The sequence below is a fragment of the Aethalodelphis obliquidens genome, unplaced genomic scaffold (assembly GCF_003676395.1).
Source record: "Aethalodelphis obliquidens isolate GAN/ISIS:26980383/991018 unplaced genomic scaffold, ASM367639v1 scaffold44, whole genome shotgun sequence".
Classification (NCBI taxonomy): Eukaryota; Metazoa; Chordata; class Mammalia; order Artiodactyla; family Delphinidae; genus Aethalodelphis; species Aethalodelphis obliquidens.
In genome coordinates, this window is record NW_020837988.1 from 7,732,490 (window position 1) to 7,755,638 (window position 23,149).

General features: G+C 58.2%; 2 protein-coding genes and 1 long non-coding RNA gene across 4 annotated transcripts in view; 2 read left to right on the forward strand and 1 right to left on the reverse strand.

Moving 5' to 3' along the window:
• Window positions 1-766: 766 nt before the first annotated feature.
• Window positions 767-6,400, forward strand: UBALD2 (UBA like domain containing 2). Of its 2 annotated transcripts, none has more exons than XM_027080770.1 (3): window positions 767-1,159; window positions 1,547-1,609; window positions 5,243-6,400. In XM_027080770.1, exons 1-3 carry the CDS (start codon window positions 1,040-1,042, stop codon window positions 5,558-5,560), a joined length of 501 nt encoding a protein of 166 aa, XP_026936571.1. In that variant the 5' UTR covers window positions 767-1,039; the 3' UTR covers window positions 5,561-6,400. The 2 variants fall into 2 exon arrangements, with proteins under 2 accessions (XP_026936571.1, XP_026936570.1); XM_027080769.1 differs by having other exon boundaries at window positions 785-1,159; window positions 5,240-5,612.
• A 4,053-nt stretch (window positions 6,401-10,453) lies between these two features.
• Window positions 10,454-23,149, reverse strand: part of QRICH2 (glutamine rich 2) — an 18,601-nt gene continuing 5,905 nt past the window's right edge. The window contains exons 2-17 of the mRNA XM_027080768.1: window positions 21,910-23,149; window positions 21,223-21,308; window positions 20,464-20,561; window positions 19,834-19,948; window positions 16,379-16,639; window positions 15,550-15,672; window positions 15,387-15,461; window positions 14,816-14,980; window positions 14,580-14,701; window positions 13,962-14,027; window positions 13,592-13,693; window positions 12,980-13,183; window positions 12,260-12,407; window positions 11,833-11,920; window positions 10,938-11,063; window positions 10,454-10,699 (exon numbers count right to left, since the gene is read on the reverse strand). The exon at window positions 21,910-23,149 is cut by the window's right edge and continues 1,335 nt beyond it. Coding sequence (XP_026936569.1) covers window positions 10,572-10,699; window positions 10,938-11,063; window positions 11,833-11,920; window positions 12,260-12,407; window positions 12,980-13,183; window positions 13,592-13,693; window positions 13,962-14,027; window positions 14,580-14,701; window positions 14,816-14,980; window positions 15,387-15,461; window positions 15,550-15,672; window positions 16,379-16,639; window positions 19,834-19,948; window positions 20,464-20,561; window positions 21,223-21,308; window positions 21,910-23,149 — 3,147 coding nt within the window. The 3' untranslated portion in view covers window positions 10,454-10,571. The remainder of the gene's footprint in view (window positions 10,700-10,937; window positions 11,064-11,832; window positions 11,921-12,259; window positions 12,408-12,979; window positions 13,184-13,591; window positions 13,694-13,961; window positions 14,028-14,579; window positions 14,702-14,815; window positions 14,981-15,386; window positions 15,462-15,549; window positions 15,673-16,378; window positions 16,640-19,833; window positions 19,949-20,463; window positions 20,562-21,222; window positions 21,309-21,909) is intronic.
• Window positions 13,644-14,939, forward strand: LOC113606472 (uncharacterized). Its single transcript, XR_003427558.1, has 3 exons — window positions 13,644-14,053; window positions 14,573-14,724; window positions 14,837-14,939. It is a non-coding gene; the product is annotated as an uncharacterized LOC113606472 (long non-coding RNA).

Genomic DNA, 23,149 nt, shown 5'->3' on the forward strand with positions numbered 1-23,149 from the left:
TTTTAAATGTCAAGGGTTGAGAGCCGGTACATGTATAGAAACAAATTAAAGTTTCAGTTAGGCCAATCAATTTAAGGAAAAACAGTTTTTTAGCTTGGAATATTAGTGTCTGAGAAAGTCTCGTTTCCCCCTTGCAATTGTATTTATAGTGTACATTAACAGTAGTTTTCGTCTTCAGAGAGCCAAGTTTTTGTCCTAAAAACGTAGGGAAAGACTGTTGGGCTCTTGGGGTGGGTAGCGGCTGGAAGGAGGCATGAAGTGGGTACGTTACATTTCAATAAAAAGCTTAAAAAAAAAAAGTAGAGCAGCTTGAAAGTTTTAAAAAAAATAAACAATTTTGAGAGTTGAGCAGCTGCAAAGTCTCTGTCTGTTTTCTATTTTGATCATTCTGTTTCTCGAGATGACCACATCTTTCAGAGGAAGTGAGTCAAAGCCACTCTGTCTTGCTTTTCCAGCTGAGCATGTTCAGTTTCAATGAAGTAATGAATGAACTTGGCTGCGCCACCCCCAAGCCTACAACAGCAAACAGAGGGGCCTCGGCCAATCAGCAGGCACTCAAGGTTTTCAAGTTGAGTTCAAACAGGTCCAAGGGAGACCAATCAGCGCGCGCGGCTCCTCCCCAGACGCCGGGCCGTGGCCAATCATGAGCCAGGACGAGCCAAAACACAGCGTCCGGCCAATACCGGGGAGCCCCACGACGCCGACGTCCGCCAATGGGCGCGGCCAGGCAGAAAGAGAAACAGTGCGGGCCCGCAGGCCGCAGGATTCGAATCGAACGTCTGCCAGGGAGCCGGGCGCCGGCCGAGCGGCGCGGGCCAATCAGCGGCGGCGGCTCGCGGCCCCCGAACGTTGGGACACCCGGCCCCGCCCCGCACTGTTGTTTGTGGTGTCGGCCGGCCGCGCGAGCCGGACCACAACACTCGCCCGGCGGGCGGCGGGGCGGGCGAGGGTCCGGAGGCCGCGGGCGGCGGCGAGCGCGAGCCGAGGGCGGCCGGCCTCCCGCGGCCGCCGATCCCGGGAGGGGGCGCCGGCCGGAGCCATGTCGGTGAACATGGATGAGTTGCGGCACCAGGTCATGATCAACCAGTTCGTGCTGGCCGCAGGCTGCGCGGCCGACCAGGCGAAGCAGCTGCTGCAGGCGGCCCACTGGCAGTTCGAGGTGCGTGCGGGCCGAGCTAGCGAGTGCTCCCGGCCGGCCCCGCTCCCCGGCCGCCGGCACTGGGGCAGAGGCGCAGGCCGGGGCGCCCGGCCGCGCGCCACGGAAGGGGGTGGGGGGAGGGAAGCTCTATTTATATCGCCCCGTCAGGCGCTCAGTGACCTCGTGGTCTCGCGTGGGGCGCGGGGCCCTGCCGCCCTGTACCTCCGCGCGCGGCCCGGGGACGTCCCCTCGAGCGACGCGGGCCGGCTGTCCGAGGGGTCGGGCCCGGCGGCCCGAGCGCGGCGCCGCGGACACTGCGGATGAGCCCGGCCGGTGGGGCAGGGCCGGCCGGTGGGCTTCCTGCCCCGTCCCCGTTAACCGCCGCCCTGCCGCTATGTTTGTCCGCAGACCGCCCTGAGCACGTTTTTCCAAGAAACCAACATTCCCAACAGCCACCACCACCACCAGATGGTAAGTGTGGCCGGGCTCCGGTGGGAGGGCCGGCGGGCTGGAGGGTCGGCTTCGCCGCGGCCGCAGCCCACCCGGGCGGCCGAGGGCGCGGGCCGGGGGCCGCTGTCAGGCGCCGACGGTGACAGCCATGTTGCCGGGGAGCGCCGAGCCGCGATGTAAACAAAGAGCCAAAATGTCTTCCAGGAAAGAGCGGCTCCCGGGGCCGGCTGGCTCGCCCAAGTTTGCAGTCAGGCCTCCTGGGCTGCTGTAGTTCGACCTGAGGCCTTGTGCTCGGCGCTCCCCCTGGGCCAGGGGCTAGGAGGGCGGCGAGGGTGGCCGGCGGAGTAGCCGGCTTGCAGGGAGTGGGGAGGGGGGCTCGGACGACAACTAGACGTCGGGGGAACCCGGGCCGAGTGAAGGGCCCCGAGGGGACTGAGACCTGGAATGTCTGTCTATATGGAGCACCCGTCTTGCTGTTGGAGTGGCAGCCCCCCATGCAGACAACCCAGCTCTGCAGAGAACAGGAAAGGGATAAATCCACCCTGGCCTGGGAGCTGGGCTCCCCCCAGAGAGTTATGTTCACTCTTTCCTGTTCATGGAAAAAGACCTACCCTGAGCGTGGAAGACTTACAGATTTTTGACAAGATAAACCAAGAATGCGTTTAATCTCAGTAGGTGAAGATACATAAAACACAGGAAACAGAAGTGGTTCAGGCCTGCATTTGCTTTCGTCTCTTTTCCAAGCTGGCCCCAGGCCTGGGCCTTTGCCCTCCTGCCCTGCTTTCCACAGGCATAGGACATCCCTTTCACTTTAGAGGATTGAATGCCTTCTCTACCTCTCTAGTTACCTATTAGCCCTGCTGGTGGGGGGAGGGCCTCAAGATAGGGATTGTAAAACATGATTCCCCAGGAGATCTGTTATGGCTTCTGGAGTACATTTTTGGCATTTTGGTGTCCTTGCCCGTGGCTCCCTTCTCAGAGCTGCTGCCTTGCCTGGAGAAGCTGCAAATGGTTCCTCTGCTGTGTCTTGTCTTTGGCGCTCTGTATTCATCTAGTTGCAAAGGACAAGTAGAGGGGGTCTGTTTTGACCCTTTTAACCAGCTTTTCTCTTGGAATAGCCCATGCTATTTGTATAAATCAAAAAACAAAACTGCATCGGAATATGATGAGAATTATGCTGGCTGCAGGGCTGTGGCAGTTGAGGCTGGGCTCTTGGTAAACCCAAGAGGGGTTCATCTCCAGGGGACCCTCCCCTGTACCGGACCGTGGGAAGCTCGGGTGTGAGCCTGGAGCTTGCCTCTGTCTTGCCTCCGTCTCCTCCTAAAGGGGCCTTGAGGTTTGCTCCACCAACTGTGGTCGTTTCAAAAGGCCCAGGCTTCCAGCACAGCCACTCTGTGCTGCCCTGAACAGAGGGGCTCGCCCCCGAGAGCTGGGACTGATGGTCCTTTTAGGTTCTGTTGCTCCTTCCCTGCAAATCCTGAGGGACTGTCATCTTTTTGAAGCTTCCCTCAAGGGCTGTGGCTGGTTTTTTAATAGACATTATGATCAGTGTATCCATGAGAACGCCATCCCTGCCCTCAAGGAGTTGGTAATTTTTTTTAGAGATAATATAAATCAAAGGAAAATGTTAGATTAAAAATACCAGAAGTGACCCAGGCCAAGAGCTGCTGATAAATGGTTGTCCCATAGATGACTGTACCTACACAGTCGGAGGCATCTTCCTAGATAAGGGAGGGCTCCTGGGTTAGATGGGGAAGGGCCGGGAAGAGGAGGAAGACACTGGATGCGAAGCAGTAGGACGTTAGCGGGGTGCAGTGGACGCTGGGTGTGCTTGAGAGCTGGAAAGTTCCATCCACAGCTATTAGAAGCAGAGCTGGAGGGACTTCTACAGGACCTGGTCCGAACCCCTGGTTTTATAGAAGTAGAGAGAAACTCCAGAGAGGTTAAGGGACTTGCCCGAGCTCACACAGGCAGGTGGGCACAGGCCTGCCCCGGATCCAGGCCGCTGCCGCTGTCGGGGGCCGGGGGCAGGGTGGCTGCCGAGGAGACAGGCTCCACTGGCTCGGTGAACTGGGGAAGTCGGTCACGATGCTGTGATGCAATTGGCCTGTCCCCCCCAACCCCCCATTCATTGTTTCCTGCTGCCGAGAAGTCAGCCCTGGGGGGGGGGCGGGGGAGGGGAGGAGTGAAGGGAGGAGGGAAATGGTCTGGGTGGGGCCAGGCCGGGTCCTGTGGCCTCCCTGGAGAGGACGCTGGTTGGAGCGCCCCAGCTGCCGATGTGGAGCCGGCCCAGTTCATCAGAGGGGGTTTGCCCCCCTCCCGTGGGCCTGTCCTCCTTCTGGGCTGGGGTTTAATTGCAGAGCTGTGGAAGCTCCCGGGACAGAGCCCTGGGAGCAAGGTGAGGAGCCCTAGAATCGTGCTCCCTGAGCCCTCTGCCTGGGGGAGGGGCCGGTGTTGCTAAAATTAGGAGAAATTCAAAGAAGGGCTCCCGTGGCTTCCTGGGAAAGGGAGAAGCTGCTGCGGGGTCAGAACTGGCTTTGGGCAGGCCTTGTTCTCTGCCGCCTGTTCCCTGCACCCTGGTGAAGTGCTCGGGGGGGTGGCACCCCCATGCCCCCCACGCCACAGGGCTGGGAGGCCTGCGGTCCCCGCTGTTTGCAGGGAGGCTGCCAGTTACCGCCCAGCAGCCCAGCCCCTGCCCTTCCTGGCTGGGGTCCCTGCTCAGGGTAGTGGCAGAAGACAGCAGATGCTGGGATGTTTGCAGCTGCCCTCACAAAGCGGGCTGAGAGGGGCTGAGCGGACCGAGACACTGGCAGCATCTGGCCAAGGGCAGCCTGCTGGGAGACGCCGGTTTTTGTCCTCGGGGAGCCCAGGCATGAAGGTGCACTTGACTCTTAAGTGCAGAGTGGGGCTGGGTAGAGGTTAAGAGCTTGGGCCCGCAGACCTGGGAGCCCCGGGATTCGGGCTTCTCAACTTGTGCCCTGCAGCGGTGTGTTTTTGGTCCAGTGACCTGAGCTCTGGGCCTCAGTTTCCTCATCTGTAACCGAGAAGACCATCAGAATGACCTAGCACCCTGGTGAGGAGTGAGAGCGCGCAGGCTGAGGCCCCGAGGCCCGCTGGCTGGCGCTGTGGATGTGGAACGGACCCAAGCACCTAGCAAGTGCAGCCTCCCCGGGGTTGGCATAGGAGGGAGATCCTGGATCTGGCCGCCTTCCCTTGGCTAACAACCTCGGAACGTCTGAGGGCGGATTATTGAGGAGCCAGCTGGTTTCTCACCCAGGGTGAGGCGCTCAGCAGCGGTGTCCTGGGCTGCCTCCCTTGTCCTGGCTTCAATCTGACACCCTAGCTTCTGCCGGAATTAACCATCTACTTCTGACACTCAGAGCGTCATTCCCAAACATCAGGAAACACTCTTTGGTTTTGACAAAAATTGTAGGAGTCCGCCCCCGGTTTTCTGTTTTTATTGGCTCAGGGTGCAAGGAGTGCTTTTGTGCTGCTGAAACCGCTTATGGACTGAAAAACGGGGAGGAAGGAGGGCCCAGTGTGGGTGAGCCCCGTGGGAAGGCTCTATAGACCCGCAGACAGTGGCCTGGGATCGGGGCGACGGGTGGGGGCGGTGCAGGCAGCCCTCGCAACCCCAGTGTTCTCTCCCAGCAGATGTGCACCCCGAGCAACACACCTGCCACGCCGCCCAACTTTCCCGACGCGCTGGCCATGTTCTCCAAGCTTCGCGCCTCCGAGGGCCTGCAGAACAACAACGGCCCCATGACCGCGGTGGCCTGCTCCCCCCCGGCAAGCTTCAGCCCCTTCTGGGCCTCGTCCCCGCCCAGCCACCAGGCCGCCTGGATCCCACCCTCCTCCCCCACGGCCCACAGCTTCCACCATCTCCACCACCCGCAGCCCACGTGGCCGCCCGGAGCACAGCAGGGGGGCACCCAGCAGAAAGCCGTGGCTGCGATGGATGGCCAGAGATGAGACTGGATGCCGCCGGGCGCTGGGCTGGAGCTGGGGGCAGTCCAGGGTCGTGGGGACACAGGAGGGCCGGGGCGGGGTGGGGGGAGCTGGGGCGGGCGGGGTTTCCTGAAGATCGCACTGGAAGATTTTATAAGAGAATTTTTGTGGGTGGAGGGGACAGTAAACTTCCTGAGCCACTTGGGTCCTTCAGGAGTTTTCAGGCAAGTTTTTTTTCTCTTTTTAATATATAACTATAATATATATATGAATATATAAAAGTAACTAATGTGTGTGAGAACGGGGCTGGCTGACGGGTGTTGGGTCAGTGGGGAAGGGCCAGAGAAGCCTCCCCTTGGGCCAGCACTCCGTCCTCCACCCCGGTCCCGGGCGCAGGTGCTTGGAAGCCAGGTGGTGTGATCCTGCAGTCACGAGGTGTCTGCCGGCTGCCTCCTCTCAAAGGCCACACCTTCTGGAATCAGGAGAAGGACCACCACCTCTCCACTCCACGTGATGGCGGCAGGAGGGGTGCGCCGGCTGGGTGAAGGTGTGGGCCCTCTTCGCCGTCCTGAGGCTCTCCCCACCCCCAGCCAGTGGCTCTCCAGCTCTTGTCGCCTCTCCCGGTGTCACCCCTGTCTCCATCTAGGTGTGCAGGGCTTGTGCGGGACTTTAAGAGCCAACTGGGGTCAGAGGCCCGGGCTCGGCCAGTGGGCTTGACCCCCGTAGCTGCCCTGCCTCTTCCACCGTGCAGCCCAGCCGCGGACAACAGAGTGGAGAGCTTGCCTTTGGATTTAGTTCCCAAATCAGTCATCTCACCAGGGTGAAATTTTAATTTAAAACTTAAAAGAGACTTTTCTAACTTGCTTGGTTTGCGGTGCCTTTCTTTACCTTGGTGTGGAGAGCGTGCTCCTTGGGCAGAGGGGTGGTGAGGCTCTCGGCTGCGCTGTGGTTGGGGGACCAGCTCCATTGCCACGTGGCGGGTCTGGACGCTCTGATAAGGGGCATCCTGGCCAGGGGGCCACGCGACAGGCTGGATCCGGTTGTGCGTGGGGAGGAGAGGAAGGACAGATCCTGGCTTGGTTACGGTAACCCTCTCCCTTGGCTCTCGCCACCGTGCAGCCCACCGCAGGCTAGGCCTCAGCCCTGGAGCCCCTGTCTTTGCCTGCAGTGGGGGAGCTGCCTCCCCGCCTGGGGGCCCAATGGCAGCCCCACGCTTCTGCTTGTTCCCCCAGGCGCTTGCCGCTGGACCTGTCTCTGCTGTCCCTGCCCTCAGCCTCCTTTGGGGTAACCTGTCCCCATGTGTATGTTGTGTGGCCCTGTCCCAAAGGTCAACCGAGGCGATCAGGGAGCCACAGAGACTGGGTGGGTCCCCAAGAGGACCGGCTTCCTTTCCCTTCCCCCCTTCGCTCGGCCTTCAGGTGCTGGAATGGAAGCAGCAGTGATGGCAGCTGGGCTCTTCTCAGACTCCAGCGCAGGTGGCCAGGTGCATGAGGAGCTTGTCCGCCCAATTGGAGGAGTGGGTGGCTGGCCCCAGGGTTGGGATTCCTCCTGAGCCCCCTGCCCCCCGCAAAAAACAAACCCCTTTAACATGTGTGAGTGGGCTCGTTCCCTCCCTCTCTCAGCAGCCCGGGCACTGCTGTCGATCAGGACTGCGGGGCCTGGAGGTTCAGGCCCAACGTGCAGTGACACTTGGGAAGGGCCCCACCTGGCAAGCCAGCCCGTGCTGCTCCTGGGCCTCGTGTGTCTTCACAAAGTCACCTGTGGGGCCGCCCCTGCAGGGGTGGAGAACTGGGGACGCAGCTGTCCTTGGTCCCTCTGCATGTGATCATGTACTTTGAAGCTGGGTTTGTCGTTTCAGTTTTGTTTCCTCCTTGGAAACCTGTGAGACTCCTCCCACCCGCACCCCTCACTCTGCCCACCTGTGCTTTCCCAGGCTGGAAGGGGAAGGCCCCTCGTGGGCACGTGGGCGGTCAGTGCTGGGCGGCCTGGGTGAGCGTAGGCAGGCGGGTCCAGGTGCGGGGAGGCAGGGGTGGCCTGGGCTGCTTGGGGAATGTCACCCCTCATCCTTTCCGGGGCATCGGGGAGGCCTGGCTGCCGCTCTTCCCTTCCAAGCTGGTGAGTTTGGATTCTAGAGCAGGGACACTGAGCCAGTGACCTGACATTTCTCAGGCAGGAGCAGAGGAGGCCTGGGCCTGGCCCTGCCGCCCCTTGCGGAGAAAAGGGTGTGGGGGGTGTGGGCGGTGCCAACTGGGACCCCAGCGTTCAACAGTGAACGGGATCTCAGCAGATGGGGAGAGATGGGGGATGCCCCTTCCCGCAGGGAGCGCCTGCCCCACCCATGACACCCCAGCCAACTCCACCCTCCTGTGCCCACAGGGGGATGAGGGAGAAACCCTTTTCTCGGTTACTTCCTGCTACACTTTCCTGTGTGACTTTGTCATCCCTCAATTCACACCCTGAAGCAGCCCTCTTACTGGGCCCAGACATCCCTTTCCCATGTCAGAGGGGACTGGGGGTGGTGGGGGGGAGGGAGGGAACCCCACCTTGGAAGAGGGAGCTGCTGAGAACAGATCTGAAGGCAGAAAACTGCTTCCATGACTGCAGAGGCCTCCGTCCGGGTGCGGGGCAGCACTCCCTTGTCCCTGGGGCTTTGATTGGGGACGCGCTTGTCCCTTACAGTTGACTTGGGGGACAGCAGTGAGCCCTCTGGCCTGTTTGGGGTGACACTGAAGCAGGGCAAGGGCCAGGCCTCAAGACCCCCTGGCAAATGCCAGGCACACTTCTGCTCTATCTTCCTGGGGAGGGGTGGGGAAGGGAGGGGAATAGGGACACGACCTAGCCCTGGCGGCCCCTGGGTCTGCGCCCCTCCTGAGTCTGCGGCAGCCACTCAAGGGTAAGCCACAGAGGACAGCAAACGGGAACCTTCCCAGGTGCTGGTGGCACTGCTCCCCCCCAGGATGTGCCAGGAGCCTCCCTGCCAGCAGCAGGAGGGCTGCCACCCTTACCTTTGCTCCAAGATACACAAGGTACAGCTCGTACACAAGGAACAGCTCAAGCACAGACATGAGGCTCCCAACCTCACCAGAGTGCCCTGGCCAGCCTCCCCAGATGGAAGGCAGTGCCAGTGCCAGAGAAGGCCACAGCACCAGGTCCAGCTGGGGTCAGGAGAGGGCAGACCGCTTGCAGGCCCGCCAGTCCCCGGAGCCTGGGGTCTGGCCTGTGCTGCCTCTTCCTGGCCCTGGGTCCAACACTCAGCCCTCTCGAAGCCCTGGCACCCTCAGAGAACAGCTCAACCTGTTTGGGGGCCATGGCCTAATGGTCAGGCTGCAAGAGGTCTGCCATCCGACCTGCAGCGGCCCCTGCCTCTCACTCCACCTTCCTGAGCCAGGACCAGAGAAGCTGCAAGGCCCCAAGCTTTCTCCTAAACATTTATTTATAGCTCTGCTCAGCCTGGCCCCGGGGTGGGCTCCTCGAGCCCCTCCCCAGGAGGCGCGTCCACGTGCATCTCCAGCCCCGCTGGCAGGTTTGTCATCTCACTGGGCAGGTGAGCTGTATTCGGCTGGGAGAGGCGCCCCTCGGTGGAGACGGGTCTGTCTTTCCGTTGAAGAGAAGAATGTGCGAGACAGCAGGGAGCAGACCTGGCTCTGTCTTGCTCCCACGCCCGCCAGCGGCCCAGCCCAGCTAGCGCGAAGCCCAGGGAAGTCGAGAGCAGCCCCAGTAGCCAGGCCGAGCTAGGGCATCATGCTGGGGAGGGGTGGGGGGGTGGCAAGCCCTCATACGAGCCCCTAAGTCACACTCCTTTATAATCTGAGTTAAAAATAAATAAGCTTTCACCAGGGGCTGAGAGCCTGCCTCTTTGGTAACGTTCCCTCTTAATACACGGACTGTTTAGGCAATATTGACACAAATAGGTGCAGGAATTTTCCCTAACACTACCCTCCCTCTTGCTGCTGCGTCCACACTTTTTAAGTGCCCTTGGAGTAGACGGTGGAGTGCTGGGGAGAAAAAAGCTAAGTACCCCCAAGAAATCAACTCGGAACCAAGAGCCACAGACCTGTGCTGTCGGTCCACTGCTGAATCCTCCATCCCAGGCTCTTACCCTTTGTCACCAGCGCTGGCTCTGGGGCCAGATGGCTTGGCTTTGAACTCCAGCTCTGCTGCTTCCTAGCTGTGTGACCTTGTGCAAATACTTTAACCTCTCTGTGCCTCGGCTTTCTCAGCTGTAGGTGGGACCAACAGTGGTCCCTGCCTCTTAATGCATGAGGATGAAGACTGGTTTGTAGGTGGAAAGCTCCTCAGCAGTGCCTGGCCGGTCAGGAACCCTCAACAGAGGCGCGGCAACATGACCACCACTTATTCTGTTTCCGCTTATTCTGTTTCTGCTTCCTCCAGGCACCCACTGAATGCTGGAACTGGAAGGGGGGTGTAGCTGGGGCTCTTAACCTGGGCAGGGGGTGGGGGTGGTCCTTGAACCTCCGGAAGTAGCTGCAAAGCATTGTGGGTGCGAAGCTTTTGATGGGAAGAAAGTCAGCACCTTTCTTAGACTCTCAAGGGGGAGCCTAACTGAGCAGCCCTAATCCAGCACCCTTTTATCGACAGATGAGGAAACTGGTCAAGAGAAGGGGGAGAGGTGCTCAGAGTCACCTGGAAGTGATCCAGCCTCCTAGCTCCAGGCCACTGTCCCTCTCTGGCCCCATGTGTAGCCAAACCCCAAGGGAACCCTTAGCCCTCCGGCTTTCAGGCAGGATTTAGCCCCTCTGGGAAGAGCAGGGACTTTGGGGGACCTTCCAGGCCAGGGGGCTTAGCTCCATGGCCTAATGGTCAGGCTGCAAGAGGTCTGCCATCCGACCTGCAGCGGCCCCTGCCTCTCACTCCACCTTCCTGAGCCAGGACCAGAGAAGCTGCAAGGCCCCAAGCTTTTTCCTAAACATTTATTTATAGCTCTGCTCAGCCTGGCCCCGGAATGGGCTCCTCGAGCCCCTCCCCAGGAGGCGCGTCCACGTGCATCTCCAGCCCCGCTGGCAGGTTTGTCATCTCACTGGGCAGGTGAGCTGTCGGCAGGTGTCATCTCACTGGGCAGGTGAGAGTCGGCACACGTGAGCAGGGGATGGGCTCGGGCCTGGAGCCAGAGCTTGGGCTGCAACTCTGTCCCTATTTCCTCTTCTGTGAAATGGGGGCAGTAACAGTATCTGATCACAGACCTGGCGCATTATCAAGCTCTCAGCAATGAAGGGTTTTCTCTCTCCTCCCTTGCATCCCGTCCCTCAGCTCCCAGGCCCTCCCTCTCTCCAGGGAAATAAAGGTATATACCAGTCATGGGCAGGAAAGGGGCCTGGCGGGCCAAGGAGGAGAGGCGAGGGGTAGTGCCTAGGCCACGACCCGCCATCCAGAGAGGAGCTACCTGAGTCGTTGCCAGCCAGCATCTGAGCGCTCTGGGACCGTGAGGGCAGCTGACCGCTGTCGCTGAGTGACTGCTGCCGGTGCACGTGGGGCCGGGACTGCTTGGCCTTATGCTTTATCCCCGAATCTGATGGAGACAGTGGAGGGGAGGGGCAGTTCTGAGACACCGGGTGGGAGCCCTGTGGGGACCCATGGGGATGGGGAGAGGGCTGCAGCGCTGCTGGTCACAGCCAGCCTCAGCTGGTGTCCTTCTCCATCTTTATTCGTGGATATGCCCCTTGTAAGCACTTCATTCACCGAAATGTCCGCCCGGCCATCTGTCTGTCCATCCATCCATCCACCCACTCACTCACTCGGATATCCACCCACAGACATCAGCCCCGTGCCAGGTGCTGGGTGAGTTCTGACTCCAGGTTTATGGTTCGGGAGGGGAGGCAACTAGAAAGGTGCATACGTGGCGGTGAGACCCGGTGGGAAGTGACAAATGGCACACCTCAGGATGGCTAACTGGAAGGGGACATTCCAGGACACGGGTGATTCACAAAGTGGTGGGGGGCTCAGGAGAGGGTATTCTGAGTTATGAAGAAGGGGTAGGACTTGGCCTCGGTGATGCTGGGAACAGAGGCTTAGGCAGGAAGACTGGGCTGGCGTCTGAGGATAAAAGCTGGCAAGGAAAGTTGGGGCCACATCCCAGCTAGTTGGCTGAGACTGGACAGCTGTACCCCTTCTGCAAACACTGACCCGGAGGCTTTTGGAGACCTGAACGTTTGGAGTCAGGGAGGTGGAGGAAGGCAGGCAGGGCCCGGTGGCCACAAGAAGGGCCTTAAGGAGCTGGATGGACCCTGTGGGACCCAAGCAAGGAGGCTGAGGGGCCTCTGGGCCACCTGGACACTCACTGTCTTTGTTCAGGATGTCCGGCAGCCTTGTATCCATCCGTCCCTTGTAAATATGTCCGTCCAGGCCCAGGATATCCACCTCGTCGTGCTGTGGAGATGGGCGAGTGCCGCTCAGAGCTGCCCTCCCGTCCTGCCTCCCAGAGGGTGGTCCTCACCTGAGGCCGGCACCAAACGGTGCTCAGAGCCCTTGAGGGGGCTCTGGGCAGCGCCAGGGCCGAGCCACCGGGGGAAGGGGGGGCCCGTGGTGGAGGCGGTAGTGCCAGGTGGGCGGGTGGCCGGGTTGGCATTCCTCTTCCTAGGAAAGGATAAGAACCTGACACTTGGACTGGGTCTAAGAAACCTCCCCGAGGCCGAGGGCCCAGGAGGGGACTTCTGGTGGCTTTTCCAGAGGGACCTGAGAGTCTGGCGTCACGGCAGTGCCCCCTACCTTCCTGGCGATCTGGATCTCCTCGGTGGGGTACAGGCCCTGTGCCAGGTGCTGCAGGCGGGTGCGGCGGTAGGGGTAGGTGAGGGTGTGGCTGCCCCCGCAGCTCCGGGGCGACCTCCCGTAGGTGTGATCGGCCGCATCTGGCAGCCTGCGGTGAAGACAGCGGAGTCACGGGGAGCAGGTGTGGCCGGGGACATGCCTAGGGTGGGGCGGGGGGCAGCACTCGAGCCAGGACAGGGCAGGGGGTGAGTGAGCAGGATGGCCCGGCCGGCCACCCTGAAGGCCACACACACACACACACACACACACTCACACGTACGTGTTCACACACACACATTCACACATACTCTCACACATTCATACACGTTCACACACAATCATACATTCTCATACACCTTTATACACACGTTCACACACATTCTCCCACACACAGGCCCCACCCCTCATGCACACACATAATCTCACACACACACTCTCACTCGTACAATACACATGAACAATGCTCACTCACACGTGTTCACACACATTCTCTCTCTTACACACGCACGCACACTCCCCCGCTCTGTGCCAGGCTCTCGGTGGTGGTGGGCTGTGAGTGGGCCGAGGCTCGCCGCCTGCCCCGGGGGCCCGGCCTGGCCGCCCACCGTCTGTAGCAGGGGCAGCCGAGGCACTGGGAGCGCAGCAGCTCGCCTGCCCCGGGGGCCCGGCCCGGCCGCCCACCGTCTGTAGCAGGGGCAGCCGAGGCACTGGGAGCGCAGCAGCTCGCGGATCATCTGGCTGCTGGCCTTGACGGAGCCCCCGAAGTGGATCTGCACCTTCTCGATGTCCATCAGCATCTTGGAGTGCAAGCTGCGCAGGCGCCCCACGCTCCGCTCCGTCTGCCCCAGGTTGCCCCAGGGGAAGGCAGCGCTGCCCAGCTGCAGGCTGCGGGGGGGTGGGGGGGCAGCAGAGGGATGAGCCATGCCCCCGGCATCCTCCCCTCAAGGAGGAGGTGGGAAGGCGTGGGGAGGAGGGCAGGAGCCCCAGAGGGCGTGAAACGCGCCCCCCACCCACTAATCCCACCCACTGGTGGACCACCGCCTCCCTCCCTCACATGCCCGGTATGAGCAGGGAGGGGGGGTCTCAGAGGCAGTGTCCCCCCAGGATGCCCAGCAGGGACCCAAAGGCAGGCGCTCTCCTCCGAGTCTCTCACGCTGGGAGGAGCTGGGAGCTCCGTCAGCACCCTCGCAGCGCCGCCCCTACTGCCCACCCCAGGCGTGAGGAGGAACCTCCACTCCTGCCCTCCAGACCCCCCTGCAAAGCCCTGTACAGGACTCCCTCCGCTGCCCGTACTTGCGGCTCTGCTGCCGGACCTGCTCCAGTTCAAAGACCGTGTAGGGGCGGATGGACCGGTGCCCGGGCAGGCCTGGGCCCACAGGAGTCAGGGGGATGACTCTGGGCAGGGACAGAGCGAAGGGAAGGTTGGAGTGTGAGGAACCCCATCGTCCAAGCCCCCCACCCACTCCCCACACTCCACCTGCCCGAGGAGCCTCCCCGCCCGGGCAGGGGTGGAGGGCTGAAGGCCGGGGTAGGAGCAGCCAGTGGGTACGGAGTGAACGGTGAGACAGCAGGAGCCGACAGGAGGTGGAGACAGGCCTGGGATACAGGAGACGCAGCCCTGCCGAGCCCGCCCCCATCGTGGCCACCAGCTGGGGCCACTCACTGTCCAGTCACAGGCATCTCCAGGGGACGGTCACATGAGAGGCAGTGGAAGTGTGCCAGGAGCTGCCTGTGAGGAGGTGGAACACACACAGGGTAAGCGCCCTGCCCAGAGGGTCCTGAACGCGGGAGACAGAGAACCCAGCGGGCTTGGCGCTCTGTGGGCCAGGCAGGCTGGACGCTCAGTGCCCAGAGTGATGGGTCCCAGGCCACCAGACTCACCAGCTCCTAGACGTGTCCGCTTCTGGGCACACACCCAGCACCCACCTACCCTAACCCAAAGCCGGCAGGGTTCCCAAGCGCCCCAGGACTGCCCTGCATAAGCCTCAGGAGCCCTCTGGTGGCCAGGAATGGAAATCCTGGGACTCAGGCTGCCATGGGCCAGGCCCCCCAGGAGTGCTCTCAGCTCTGGGGGCTGTGGACCCCCTCGCACCTGTGCCCAGAGAGCCTTACGCCTCCCTCCCCTCCCACTCTCAGCTGTAATGTGAACTGGCCTGAGCGAGAAGAGCTTTTCAAGCTCTAAAACTCTGTCACTCCTACTGCGGGATGGTCCCAGGCAAGATCAACCATTCCCTCTGAGCACACCTCCAGCCCGCCTGCCCTCACCCCTTCCAGGCCTCACCTCCGCATGGCGGCTGCCTCGTCCACCTGGTAGAGCGGAGAACGTTCTTTGAGCTGCAGTCGCAAGGATTTCCAGCCATCCTCCAGTGACTGCTTCACTGGGTCCAGCTCCAGGCGGTCCAGCTGTGGGTGAGGGCGGGGCCCAGGTGAGCTCTGAGGAAGCAGGTGGGGTCTGCGGCGCCTGGAGAGGAGGGCGTTGTCCCAGTCCAGGGGGCCCTGGAGCCTCCCACCCCTCACCTTGTTGTCCATCTGCACCAGGAGCCTGTCCAGCATCTTCTGCCAGTCCCCCTCCCGCCCGCTCATCTTGGCCACCAGCTCCTGCATCATGTGGTTCAGCTGCTCCGTGGTGGCGTCAAACTGGACACGGCTCACTTTGGCCGCCAGGGCACTCTTGTCGGCTTTCTGCCCGGAGAGAGGAAGAGGTCCCCCAGATGGGAGAGAGCCATGGGGGGTCCCACTCCCTGCAGTGGGAGCGCCAGCACTGAGCCCACATCCCCCATCGGACTAGCTTCCTCTCTCAGCCTTTTTTTTTTTTTTTTTTTTTGCGGTACACGGGCCTCTCACTGCCGCGGCCTCTCCCGTTGCGGAGCACAGGCTCCGGATGCGCAGGCTCAGCGGCCATGGCTCACGGGCCCAGCCGCTCCATGGCATGTGGGATCTTCCCGACTGGGGCACGAACCCGCGTCCCCTGCATCGGCAGGTGGACTCTCAACCAGTGCGCCACCAGGGAAGCCCCTCTCTCAGCCTTTTGAAGAATGAGCGGTGGGACCTCCCTGGGATGCAGGATGGCCCCTCGGCCTAGCCTTACCACATTGATCTCCAGCTCCAGGTGTTCCCTGTTGGCCTTTTCCTTCTGCAGCTTCTCCAGACCCTGGTACAACACCTGGGAGGCCGAGCAAGCAGGGAATAAGGAACAAGGAGGAACTGGGGCCGCGCCTCGGCCCCGCCCCCGCCCCCCTGCCCGTCCTCACTTCGATGTCCTTCTGCCTCTGCCGATGGTCCTCTATGAGGTTGCCGGTGATGATGCTGAGTTTCTCACAGTCGCCCTGTACCTGCAGGATGGCGCTCTGCACGCGGCCCAGTAGCTCTTCATCCTGCAGCAGAAGGACAAAGGCAGCCTCCCTGGGGCACCCGCAGGGGTACTGCCGCCCCTGGTAAGTCAGCCCTTAAAACATCACCCGGCAGACAGGCCGACTTCAGACCCCATTCTGGATCTCCTCAGTTGCCGCCACAATTCCCCACCTCCCCGTGGACTAGCCTTGAGGGACCTGGTCCACCGGGGTGGGTGGGCAGTAGAGGCGGTCTCAAGGCCCAGGAGTGGTGAGCTGCTCCCCTGAGATTTGGGGTGTGGGCTACAGCCTCGCCACCCACCCTGAGCTGAATCTGAATTCTGGAGTCTAAGAGGCAGGCCTCGGGGACTTGTGCTCCCTGCCCCACCAGCAGGCCTGCCCTTTGGAGGGGAAGTGGGAAGGAGTCCAGAAGACCGGCATGAAGGAGGGGTGATGAATCCTAAGGCTATGCCAGCGTCCCGAGGCATGTGAATGGCACTGCTCCACCCCTCAGCCAGCTGTGCTGTCCCCACCCACGGAGCCAGCTCTTCCCCGTGGTCCCCCATCCCCAGAGCCAGCTCTACGGCTGCCCTCGCTGCGACCCTATGGAAAGACCAGGGACTTCCGTGCGGTCGCTAAAGGGCTCCATCATGGAAAAGTGGCCCAAACATCCCTCCCCCAGGGACTCCCTGAGGGGCTCCGTGCAGGCGGGCCGTGAGCGGCCGCACCGGAGGAAAGCAGGCGGCATCACCTGGCTCTGCTGCTTGGCCTTCTTGGAGGGCCGGGAGGCAGCCAGGCTGCTGACCATGTCCTGGAGCTGCTCGTAGCGCTGCACCAGCGTGCTGACCCGGTGGCTCAGGTCCAGGCTGCAGGCTGGGCAGGTGGCCGCAGGGTCGATCTGGCTGGGTGCCAGGGTGGTCGGGAGCTTGTGCGGGGCCGCGCTCATGCTCATGGACAGCAGCGTGGAGGACGAGGCCATCATGTTCTCGATGATCGTCCTGAGCTTGTCTAACTGGGCACGGGCGAGAGGGCAGGTGCAGGGCAGTGAGCGAGGCCCAGCTACGCCGCATCCACACAGTCGCCAGCAGCGAGTGCTTTCTGCCCTGGCCGCTGCGGTCTGGGCCGTGCCGCGGCCTCGGTGCCTCCCAGGGTGTGCAGCACATGCGAGGCACTCGACCTCCGTCCATTAAATAGTGACCAGAGCTCCCAGGGAGGGAGCTGATAAAGCCCTTGCAGGAAGGAGGCTTCTGGACCTTTCTCCAGCCAGCCCATTGGTGCAGTGTGAGAACACATCTCCTCTAGCTAAATCCTACAGAGCTGATGTCCGTTAGTCCACAAACACCCTGCCGACACACAGGCCCTGCTCCAGGCCCTGGGGACACGAAGGGTGGGCTCACACATGCTCTGTCCCCATCTAGAACGTAAATAACAATAAGAGAATGTGATTTTCTCACACCATATACAAAAATAAACTCAAAATGGATTGAAGACCTCAATGTAAGACTAGAAACCATAAAACTCCTAGAGGAAAACATAGGCAGAACACTCTTTGACATAAATCGTAGCAATACTTTTTGGATCTGTCTCCTAAGTCAAAGGAGACAAAAGCAAAAATAAACAAATGAGACCTAATTAAACTTAGAAGTTTTGGGGGACTTCCTTCGTGGTGCAGTGGTTAAGAATCCACCTGCCAATGCAGGGGACATGGGTTTGATCCCGGATCCGGGAAGATCCCACATGCCTGGAACAACTAAGCCTGTGCACCACAACTACTGAGCCCGCATGCCACAACTACTGAAGCCTGCGTGCCTAGAGCCCGTGTTCCACAACAAAGAGAAGCCACTGCAATGAGAAGCCCGCGCACCGCAACAAAGAGTAGCCCCCACTCGACACAACTAGAGAAAGCCTGCGTGCAGCAACGAAGACCCAACGCAACCAAAAATAAATAAATAATAAATAAAATAGATTCTTTTAAATAAATAAAAGCTTTTGTGCGGCAAAGGAAACCATCGACAAAAAGAAAACACAACCTATGGAATCGGAGAAAATATCTGCAAACGATATGACCCATAAGGGGTTAATATCCAAAATATATAAACAGCTCATAAACTCAATATCAAAAAAACAAACAACCTGATTAAAAAATGGGTAGAAGATCTGAACAGACATTGTTCCAAAGAAGACATACAGATGGCCAACAGGCACATGAAAAGATGCTCAACACTGCTAATCATTAGAGATGCAAATCAAAACCACAATGAGATATCACCTCACACCAGTCAGAATGGCCATCATCAAAAAGTCTACAAATAACAAATTCTAGAGAGGGTGTGGAGAAAACGGAACCCTCCTACACTGTTGGTGGGAATGTAAATTGGTGCAGCCACTATGGAGAACAGTATGGAGGTTCCTCTAAAAACTGAAAATAGAACTACCGTATGATCCGGCTATTCCACCCCTGGGTATATATTATCCGAAGAAAATGAAAACACTAATTCGAAAAGATGCATGCACCCCAATGTCCACGGAAGCACTATTTACAATAGCTAAGACATGGAAGCGACCTAAGTTTCCATCAACAGATGAACGGATAAAGAAGATGTGGTTTATATGTAAAACGGAATACTACTCGGCCATAAAAAAGAATGAAAATTTTGCCATTTGCAACCACATGGATTGACCTAGAGAGTATTATCCTTAGTGAAATAAGCCAGACAGAGAAAAACAAATACTGTGTGTTGTCACTTATATGTACAATCTAAAAGATAAAACAAACTAGGAAATATAACAAAACAGAAACAGACTCAACAGATCTAGAGAACAAACTAGTGGTTACCAGTGGGGGGACGGAAGGGGGAGGGACAAGATGGGGTAGGAGATTAAGAGGTACAAACTACTATGTGTAAAACAGAAAAGCCACAAGGATATATTGTACAGCACAGGGAAATAGAGCCATTATTTTATAATAACTTTACGTGGAAAATAATCTATAAAAACAGTAAATCACTATGGTGTGCATTTGAAACTGATATAAGAGTGTAAATCAACTACACTTCAATAAAAAAAAACTACAATAAAAAAAAAAAAAAAGAGAGAGAATGTGATAAGTCTACCACTACAGGGGTCTCTCATGGCCTGGCTGGGAACAAACTCCTTCCGCTCGCCCTCCTGCTCTCTTCTGGATCCCATGGTCCCAGTTTGTCCCCACAAATGATTGGTCCCAGCTAGACAGCCGACTGGCCAAAGACCTGTGACGTCTTATCCTGGCTTAGAGAGAGGGACTGCACCAACCTAAGGCCCCCTTTCTTGGAAGCGCGTAATACTCCAAGGCCTGGGGCAGCCCTTTTGGACTGTGTGTGAGAGATAAAAAAGCTGGCTGAGAGCAGAAGGGAAGAGAGACGTGCGGGTATTTGAGAGAGATGGATAAGGAAGGCGACACAGAGGCAAAGACACACACACAGAAAGACAGACAGGTGGTGGCCCTGGCCAGACTGCCCGCTTGGCCTAGAAATTCTGCTTTTCCCAATTTCCTCTACACGTATGTATTTTCAGCCAGGCTCCCTTTTGCCCGAGCTCAGCGAGACTCTTGCCACCAGAAGAGCTGACACGCTTCTGAAGAGTCAAGAGGCCGAGCCTGCCCAGCAGGGAGTGGATGCCCTCCCAGGTGTGGCCCCAGGGAGCCCCGGAGGTTGTGAGCTTTGGAATGACAGATGACTCTTAAACGCACTATCTACTGCTGTCCTCCTGCTGGCCTGACAATCAGCTCTGGGTCATGAAACGGTGCAAACCACTGTCCTGACGAACTTGGAGTGGGCCCAGAACGGGGCCTCTAGCACAAAGGGACTCCTGACGTGGGACCCCTGGGTCCAGTGGCTTTGCCCATCTGATCCTTCCGTGAGCACTCAGAGGCTCTTCCTAGTCCAACGCTCCTCGCTGGGAACATTCTGGGGTGCCCAAGGATCGTAACACTCTAGACGTAAAGGCATGTACACCTGGAACTAACACAACATCGTAAATCGACTATACTCCAATTAAAAAAAAAAAGATGTAAAGGCAGACACTTTGAAGACAGTGAAAAGACAACCCACAGAACAGGAGAAAATATCTGCAAATTATATATCAGGTAAGAGTCTACTATCTCCAATGTCCACAGCCAACTCTGCGAAGGGCCCTAGTCCCTGTGGCTGGAGAGTGTGGAATCCTCACCTGATCCTGCAGGTAAAGGGAGGCTTCGGAGACCGAATGTTCCATGCTGACCTTGCCCCGTTCTTGACTCTCCCTCAGCTCCGCCAGCTCCTTCTCGATGTCAGCCACGGTGACTCTGTATGCACGAGAGATGGTCCGGCCCCACCACCGGCCCAGGGGCCTGGGCCCAGCAGTGCTGAGCCCCGGCCGTCAGGGATGGAGGAGGCAGACGGGGCTCTTTCACGTTCCCCTCCAGCTCTGTCTAAGGGGTCCAAGGCCCCGCCTGTCGTGGAGGTGGGTGCCCAGTGTGCTGGCCTGAGAGGCTTCTAGGGGGTGAGGCCTGGCACTGCACAGAGACGGCTCTGAGGGGCTCCAGCAAATGCTCCGAAGCCTCCAACTGGGGACAGAATCTAAGAGGCTTTTGGTTTTTTTTTTTTTTGGTTCTTCTAAGCCCTGGTGCTGAGCTGTTTTAAGGACCTGGGAAACTTCCACTAGCAACTTGAACTAGATACAGACAACCCGAAGAGCAGACACAATGCGGGTCAAAGATAGTGGTCAGTTCGGGGATGAGTGAACCACAGGCTTCTATCACCTCCTTGACTGAGAACGTGTGATGCCAGGACAGAAGCTGCATGTGGCAGGGGGATTTACCTGAGGACACCCAGCTGCAGGCTCAGCTGGCCAGCGTTCACCTCCTTTCCTGTTTCTTGCTCTCCCTCTCCCTCCAGGATCCCGTTCACCTTCTCCAGCTACAAATCCAATGGAAGAGGAGGGTCAGGCAGGCTTGAGATCTCTGCTTTCTGAACGTACCTCTGCAGCCCCAGCAAGCCCCTCCCCCATTCCCTAATCCTTTAAAAAAAAAAAATTCCCACCACGCAGCTTGTGGGAATCTTAGTTCCTGGACCAGGGATTGAACCCTGGCCTCTAGCAGTGAAAGCGCCTAACCACTGGACCACCAGGGAGTCGCCCCCATTCCCTAATCCTATCCAACCCTCTGGCAAAGCCCAAGGTCCCTTCATAACCTCCACCCATCCATCCATCCCATGGATACAGGTAGCTAGCATTAAAAGAATGACTGAAGACCCAGCAGCCCCTCGCCATGACCGCTGGTCCCAGACAGTCCCACCAAGGCTGCTCCAGTGACAGTGGCTTGTATTGGAAATGGCCACATGTAATGAAAGGAGCTCAGGCCTCCTTGTTGGCCCAACTGAATCTTAATAGCTTTGAATGTCAGGTTTTAGATCCAGGAAATAAACACGTGGATACCTGAGGTGTGCTTCCTATCTGAGGAGACTGTACAGATCCAGTGAGATAATAATGAAAGTGAAAGGACTGTGTAATCTATCCAAATGCAAATGAAAGGGATTACTGGCACTTGAAGGCCAAGTAGGAGGACCCTCCCTTACTTACTTTTGCTTTTTCCTGCTGGACTTCTTTGGTCAAGGCCTTTAAGGTCTTCAGCTGTTCCTGCAGGTCAGCGGGTATGGACTTCTTGACTATGGAGAACCGAGGCCTTAGAGTCAGAAGCGTCAGATTCCCCATGGGCTCCCAATCCCAGCCCTCACAATCAAGAACAACACATATCATTTATCTGCTTTTCCTGGGGGCTGGAGAGAGGGGATGGGAAGAAAGGAGTGTCCTTTTAGGGGATAAGCGTCCTTAGCTCTAAAGAGGCCACCTAATGCTTAATATCCTAAAGGGCTGTGGGACCACTTACCCACAATTTCCACCCAACTCTAAAATCGTAATTATTCTCTGGGGCTAGAATTGTGAACGTGCAAAGGTTAAATTTAATTTTTCAACATTCTCTCTCCCTGCCCAACCCCATGAAATCACTTTCCCTTCATCCCAACATCTTCCCAGCTGCTTTCCAGAGAGTCTGGCAAAGGCATAAGAACCTGCCTCACTCCTCTCCTGAGGCTCCTTTATTCCTACCGGTTCAATCCCATCTCTTGGACTCTGAAGGCTATGGGAGAACCCAGAATGGCTAAGAATGGAAATGCTGTTTTCACGGCCTCAGGCAGAGGCCCAGGGAGAGAGAAGGATGAAACCAAGCGAGGAGGACAGCAGCCTCTCCTCTGGGCACGCAGCACCCACCCATCAGTGCCAGCAGGTACTGGATCTTCTCCAAGTCTGTTTGGCCAGCTTGTTCATCATCCAGATCCTTTATGTTCTCCTTAAGCTCCACGTAGAGGCCGATAAGCTCTCCCATCAGACGAAATGTTTCCACTGCCATGGGGAAGCTAGGAGCCAACTTATCCAGTGAATTACATTTCTCACCCTGAACATCACTCCTTTCTGATAAGCCTCGGTATAAATAGTCAAGGGAGCGTGTGCTCCTGAGAAAGGGGGCATCTTGGCTTGGGGAAGTCTGAACAGAAACTCCAGGTCGGACTGAGCCACGTATTTCATTTGGATCCAAACCCACCTCGACATACTGGTCTACACCTTGGTACCCTGGGCCATGGGAGTCTGGGACAGAATGTGCCCAGTCATGCTGCTCTGGTTCAGGTGCTTCCAAATGCTGTTGATCCTGGCGTGCAGATCCCACACCCGTGCGTAATGGTTTTGGGCCACGCTGGTCTGGGCCAGGACGCATCAAACCTTGTTGATAAGTCTCTCGTGGTACCAAGCCTTCTCGGTCTATACCTGGTGATGCCAAACCTTGACTGGCTACGAGTGGTGACACCCGACCATATTGATCTCTGCCAGGAGGTGCCACACCATGCTGGTATGGGCGTGGTGATATAAAACTTCGAGGATCTGCATGGTATGTTGGAAAGCCATGAAGCTCTGTGCCTGGTGGTATCAAGCCTTGATCTGTACCAGATTGCCTCAACCAATGCTGATCTATTACAGGTTGAACCAAACCACGCTGATCGGCATGAGGCTGCATGAAACCACGTGGATAGGCACCAGATTGGACCAAGCCATGTGGATAGCCACCAGGCTGTACCAGACCAGGTGGATATGTACCAGGTGGAACCAAGCCAGGCATAGATACACCAGGTTGAAAAAAGCCATGTGAACCTGTATCAGGCTGCACCAAACCAGGCTGACCTGCACCAGGTTGCACCAAACCAGGCTGACCTGCAGCACCAGGCTGCACCAAACCAGGCTGACCTGCACCAGGCTGCACCAAACCAGGCTGACCTGCACCAGGTTGCACCAAACCAGGCTGACCTGCACCAGGTTGCACCAAACCAGGCTGACCTGCAGCGCCAGGCTGCACCAAACCAGGCTGACCTGCAGCGCCAGGTTGCACCAAACCAGGCTGACCTGCACCAGGTTGCACCAAACCAGGCTGACCTGCAGCACCAGGCTGCACCAAACCAGG